Below are 6,616 nucleotides of genomic sequence, written 5' to 3' on the forward strand. Positions count from 1 at the left end.
GGCACGCACCACCATGCCCGGCTTATTTTTTCTGTTTTTAGTTGTTTTGGCTAATTTCTTTCTATTTTTAGTGGAGACAGGGTCTCGCTCTTGCTCAGGCTGGTCTTGAACTCCTGAGCTCAAGCGATCCTCCCACCTCGGCCTCCCAGAGTGCTAGGATTATAGGCGTGAGCCACTGCACCCCGTCCATTTTTTTCATTTTTAAATGTTTTTGTGAGCATCTCTGCCAGGTGAGGAACCAGCCAAGAAGGGAAAGGAATCCATCGGTATTAATGAAACTCCTAAATCAGAAAAGCTGACTGACCAATAGAAAACAGGTATCCTGCCTCCAACGGAGCAACAAGTGGTTCTTAAGAGAGGAGAGCAAAACATCTTAGATATTATTAATGCAATGGTCAGAGGCTCTCCAAACAGATAGATAGCACATCTATGGTATTAAAAGTTCATGCTGGGCGACAATGATGGTGATATTTTTCAACAGCAGTTCACCTAGCGAATGTTGCTACTTTGCTCTGAGTGAGAAAATTTCATGGTGGGGGTAATTATGAAAAAAAGTGTCTAAAAAAGGCTCTTGGCAGTTGGGACAGGGGACAATAATGAGAAAAAGGTTGACACACATTTCTCTACACTAGACAAGAGAGAAAGGGCTCTGCAGATGTGATGAGATTTAAGTGAAATTGATGTTTGTTCAGTTCCGGGTACATAATAAAAACCCAGTATATGTTTATTGTGCACATACTATGCCCAGGTCCTATACGAAGATTACTATATGCATCATCTCATTTAACCTTACACCTACTCCATGAGGAAAGTACCATTATCATTACAGACAGGGAAACGGAGGCTTACAGAGGTTGGTTTAATTGCCCAAGGTCAAACCTCTGACAATTGGCAAAGGTAGGATTTAACTTTCTGTCTGACTTCAAAGCCCGACCCCCCGATACAATGGGGGAGCGAGCCCTTTCCTCACAATGGGGTGAAGTCGCCTACTAGCAGGGGTGGAGAAAGGAAAGAGAGATGGAATTGACCAGTGCCGCAGTCTTCAATGGCCCTGGACTGATGGCATTCTGTGCCTCCACAGGGCCATGATGATGACTGCCTGCGATCTCTCCGCCATCACCAAGCCCTGGGAGGTGCAGAGCAAGGTATGGACTCCTCCTGACCGGGTCGAGGGAATTCCAGTGCTGGTGGCAGCAGGTAATGAGGCTGGGACTCTCTCAGTCCAACGCCAGAGCCAACTCATCTTTGCTCCATCCTCCTCTGCCACGACATGGGAATCACTTTAGGGTCCTCCAGTGATGACTGCAAAGGGGGGCCGGGGGGCGGGCAGGGGTGGTGCTGAGTTTTGTGCTGAGTTGACAATGCAAGTGGGGTGGGAACGGGGGTAAGGGAGTGGGCTGGGGCTTTGACTTCGTGTGTGTGTGAGGGTCTGTCTGTTTCAGGTAGCTCTGCTGGTTGCTGCCGAATTCTGGGAACAGGGTGACCTGGAGCGCACGGTGCTGCAACAGAATCCTATTGTGAGTAGAGAAGGGCCTTTGGCCTGATGTCAGACATGTGTGATCTCACCCTGACCTAGAGATGATACGACCTTACCATAGAGATGACCTTTTCTCGATGCAGTGGTTCTCAAAGTGTGGTCCCTGGAGCACAACCTCATTACTGCAAATTCATGGGCCCCACCCTAGACCTACCCAACCAGAAGTTCTGGGGATGCACCCAGCAATGTGTGTTCTAGAAAGCCCTCTTAAAGTTTGAGAAACGTGTCCTGAGCTTGCTCAGCTACGTAGAGCTTGACAAGTGGACACCAAAACTTAGATTGGCCTTTCAGCTCTAACAGTCTAGGCATCTACTTCCCCTGCTCCTGTCCCGACAGCACAGAGCGAGGAAGGGAAGACCTTACGTGCCACTCTGCATGGCCATCAGCGATGAAAGTTAATTTGTCTGGGACCCTTTGCAGGCTTCCCATGGAGATGGGGAGAGTGGCTGGAAGGTTTCCAGAAGACCCTGAGGGCAGAGCTGGGAAGGAGAGGTGGCTTTGGAGAGGATGGGTAAAAGAGAGAGACATCTTGGGAACAAACCGTTGACATGGGTACAGGCTCAACCTGAAGGAGTGTGCTAAGGATGGGGGCCCACGGCAGGCATAGGCAGGAGCCGAGGGAGCGTGAAACACGGGGAGCTGGAGGTCCCGTCGTGAACAGGAACCGTCAGGGCTTGTAGGATCTGTAGTTCTCTTTCTTTTTAACATTTTAAAATGCAGAGAGAATAGTCAGGGAACGCCGTGTGCCCATCTGCCGGAGCCAGCATTTAGCAGCAGTCTGCCGTTCTTGTTTTATCTATTCTTGTCAACACAATTTTTTTCTTTTGGCTGGAGTATTTTAAAGTAAATCCCAGACATTGTCATTTCTTCCATAAATACTTTAGTGTGTGTCTCTGTGAGATAAGAGCTTTGTACAGACAAAAACATACACACAACCGCAATACCATTATCATACTCACAAAATTAGTAATAATACCTCAGTATCATCTATCTAATCCCAGTCTCTGTTCATTTTCCCTGATTGAGAAAAAGAATTCAGTTGATTCATTCAAATCAGGATCCAATCAAGGAACACGCTGCCTCTGGTTTTGTGGTTTTTTTTAATCTCCCGGTGGGTGGTACCCCGCTCCCGGAGATACTGCAATAGCAGGTCAATGCGTGGAATGGATGGAGCAAGCTCCTGTTCCATCTCCCTGCTCCAAAAATCCATTTAATATATTGTCCTTGGGTATAGGACGGATCCCATATTAAACTGTTCACAGGTACTAGACTACTACCTTTTTTTTTTTTTTTTGAGACAGAGTCTCACTCTGTTGCCTGGGCTAGAGTGCCATGGCATCAGCCTAGCTCACAGCAACCTCAAACTCCTGGGCTCAAGAGATCCTCTTGCCTCAGCCTCCCAGGTAGCTGGGACTACAGGCATGCACCATCATGCCCAGCTAATTTTTCTATTTTTAGTTGTCTGGCTAATTTCTTTCTATTTTTAGTAGAGACGGGGTCTTGCTCTTGCTCAGGCTGGTCTCGAACTCCTGAACTCAAGCAATCCTCCCGCCTCGGCCTCCCAGAGTGCTAGGATTATAGGCGTGAGCCACCGCGCCTGGCCTAGACTACTACCCTTAATCTTAGCCAAAAGGCCAAGGAGTGCTGCCTCTGGTTGTTATGTCTCTTAAGCCTCTTTTGATCAATAGTAGGTCCCCCTACCCACCTACCCCATGGTCTTTTTTTTTTTTTTGTATGCTATTTATTTGTTGAAGACAATGGGTTTTTTGTTGTGTGGCTTCCCACATTCTGGATTTGGTTGATTGCACCCTGGAGATGTTATTTAACATGTTCCGTGTTACATTTCCTGCAAACTGCTCTTTCAGATTTGGAAACTTGATGAGTCTACAGTTCGATTTTTTTAAGCAGGAATGCTGCATAGGTAGGGTGGGTCCCTCTTCGCAGTGCTGCTAACTCTTTCTCCCCGCTGCCAGCCCATGATGGACAGGAACAAGGCGGATGAACTCCCTAAGCTTCAAGTCGGCTTCATTGACTTCGTTTGCACCTTCGTCTACAAGGTAGGCCCTTGGTTTCCTCAGACCCGACAAAATGTCTTTGATAAACCCGGATTCCCAAACAACATCAGAGGTAATAAACCCGGGCAGGTGGCCAGTGGGTGATAACGTCACAAAGCGCTTCTCATCTCCAATGGCATTTGGTTCTCAGGACAGCGCTATGGGTCTTGGGTGATTGTAGCCCAGGCTAGAGCCTGGAGCTTGGAACATCCAACAGTTGCTCAACACATCGTTGTGGGACAAATGACCAAGCATGATGTCAGACAGGGGAAGGGGAAACACAGCAGACACATGCCTTCCTAACTTCCCCAGCTGGTGGCAATGTGACAGGCCGCAGTAATTGTGAAAGGACAGTCTGGAACTTCTCTTTGAGCTACTGTTCAAAGTTAAAGTCTCCCTCTTGAGATACCCATTGCTCCCAAATTCACGTTATCTGTGCCACCACCCACCTCTCATTTTTAATTTTTATTTTGGCCATGTTTCACATGACAATACGGAAGTCAGAGATGAGAAGTGCCTCCCCATGGAGCCCAGAACCCAGCACGGCCCCTGTGTCAGAGGCACACTCTCTCTCTTCCAGGAATTCTCCCGCTTCCACGAGGAGATCACCCCCATGTTGGACGGCATCACCAACAACCGCAAGGAGTGGAAGGCGCTCGCTGACGAGTATGAAGCCAAGGTGAAGGCGCTGGAGGAGGAGAAGCAGAAGCAGCAGCCGAACAAGCCAGGTTTGTGGAAGGCAGGGCGTCCCGACCGCTGTCACCGTGTGTCTGGGCCTGGCCTCCTTGAGGCTCCTGTTGACCAATTTCTGTCCCCTTCTGTGTATGAAGGCACTGAGGCCGGCAGGGGTGAAGTATCTTGGCCAAGTCACACAGTCAGTAGTGGTGAAGCCTGGTTCCCAAGAAGGGGTGCTCTAGGCCTCCCTGCAAGTGCCCGCCCAACCAACATAGTGCAGACTCTGATTCCAGCACCGTGGACATATGTCCCCACCCTGGTGCAAAGGATAAAACTTAGAACTGGTGGTTGAAAGGGATTTTAGAGGCCGTATTTCCAGGCTTATGTCTGATGTTTGAATCAGATGGTCTGTACCATCATGAGCCTTCACTTGCATACTACCAGTGACAGAGGGCTCACTACCTTGCTTGGCATCCTCATTCAGTACCACTATTAGGAAATGTCTCCCTTGAACTCCAGTTGTTCTCCTTGTTGAAGTTCCCACCTAGTGGCCATGGTTCTGCCTTCAGGAATCCAGTGGAATTTGTTCGTTCCAATTCTTCCCTACTGACAGTACTGCCTCCTCCTTCGAGTCATTTCTTTTACTGGTTGTGTGCTGTTTCCTCATGGGACACAGCTTCTAGCCCCTGCCCTACCCTGACTGCCTTGGTCTGCACACCCGTCCCTCTTACCCATGGACACTATCAGGGCCTCTGCTCTGCTCTGCTCTGGGCAGTGTGGGGTGATTCTAAATGGGCAGCTGCAAAAAAACAAAACAAAACATTAGAACATGTGGAGAAAGGCAAAAACAAAAAATAAATACAAAAAATTAAATGAGCTGCTGCAAATGTAGAGCCACCACTTACAGACTCCCTGTGTCTCCCAGACATTGGTGCCGAGTGTGCCAGACATTGGTGCCTCTCATTTGTCTTTGTCCTTGTGCTGCTATTTTTCTTAGAAGAGAGAAATTGCGGTCATTCTTCTGTGCCTGGTCTGCACGTGTGGTTATCTGTTGGCCCTCAAAAGCCTTTGAGTTTGCAATTGTTGGTCCAAACTGGGTCAAAGGCGAAGCCCTCTGCAGCCTCCTGTCACCTGGTGTGTTTTCTTTCCTGTCTGATCGCAGGCGCAGGAAATCAGCCCGGAGGGAACCCCAACCCAGGGGGTACGCCGGCATCCAAGTCCTGCTGCATCCAGTAGCGTGACCAGGGACCCTCCGGCCAGACGGCTCCACCCTTTCATGGGAGGAGATTACCCAAAACAATGGAAAACCACACACCTTCCTGAGAAGTTAAAAGAGTTACAGGATTTGAAAGCAGATAGAGAATTTAGCTTACATCTTATCTAGTAGCTTTTGAACATTCTTTTAGCCTTGAGAAGTGTTTATTGAGCTAAAACCCATATCCCAGTTTTCGCAGGCATCAGTTAAACATTTAATTAATGCCAGGTTCACCTGCTTGCTGAGGACCATTTTTGTTCTTACACTTTCATGTTTCATAGGCATTTTCATTCTCAAAAGTAGAGAATGTGAATCCGCACATATCCATCACCCAGATGCTGATGTCAGGATTTGGCCACATGTACTTCATCTGTCCTTTTTGTTTCTTTTTCAATTTTTTCCTAGCTGAAGTATTTAACGGCAAATTCCAGACATATCATTTCATTCCTCCATTGTGTATCTTTAAAGAAATAAGGGCATTTCTTTTTATTTCTTTCTTTTTTAATGCTCATCCCAGCACTGGAGGCATTTTCTAACATAAGCACACCATTGTCACATGCAATAGATGCACACCTACCACCCAGTGGCGGTGTATGCTGTGATGAGCGACACAGACCCCCCCCCCACTTCAGTAAAGGACTCGGGGGCCCCACTAGCTGTGAGTGCTGTTGGCAGAGAGCCTTCAGTGTCAGCCCCTGCGGGACACACCTTACCTTCCCAGGGCGGCCTATAGCCAATGACGGGTCCATGCCAGGTGGAAAGGCCTGGCCATCTTGGCCAGACACGGGACAACTCTGCGAGGCCATTCTAGCTCCAGGACTCCTCGTGGAGTCCACCAAGTCTGTTGCGGGCTCACATCACAGCTCAACTCCTCCCTCTGCCCACCCCTGCTTCCTTCCTTCCCCGTCCCCAGGCGTTGTTCCCAGGGCACTCCTTAACAAGCATCCTGCAGACGAAGTCATTTTAGAGTCTGCTTCCTGCAGAACCCAACTTCGGATGCCAGCCCTTAATCCACTCTCCCTCGTTGTTACAAAAAATGTCTTTAATAGTTGGTTTGCTTGAATCTGATTCAAACAAGGCTCACACATTGAATTT

At 48.5% G+C, this 6,616-nt stretch overlaps 1 protein-coding gene across 2 annotated transcripts in view; it reads left to right on the forward strand.

The window, feature by feature from the left end:
* Positions 1 to 5,502, forward strand: part of PDE6A (phosphodiesterase 6A, cGMP-specific, rod, alpha) — a 69,979-nt gene extending 64,477 nt beyond the window's left edge. For both annotated transcript variants that reach the window (XM_012658263.1, XM_012658264.1), the window contains 5 exons: positions 1,082 to 1,145; positions 1,443 to 1,517; positions 3,511 to 3,594; positions 4,172 to 4,319; positions 5,429 to 5,502. In XM_012658263.1, the coding sequence (XP_012513717.1) occupies positions 1,082 to 1,145; positions 1,443 to 1,517; positions 3,511 to 3,594; positions 4,172 to 4,319; positions 5,429 to 5,502 (445 nt within the window). The remainder of the gene's footprint in view (positions 1 to 1,081; positions 1,146 to 1,442; positions 1,518 to 3,510; positions 3,595 to 4,171; positions 4,320 to 5,428) is intronic.
* Positions 5,503 to 6,616: the final 1,114 nt, after the last annotated feature.

This window comes from Propithecus coquereli, unplaced genomic scaffold, assembly GCF_000956105.1.
Source record: "Propithecus coquereli isolate 6110/MARCELLA unplaced genomic scaffold, Pcoq_1.0 Scaffold58, whole genome shotgun sequence".
In the NCBI taxonomy this organism is placed as follows: Eukaryota; Metazoa; Chordata; class Mammalia; order Primates; family Indriidae; genus Propithecus; species Propithecus coquereli.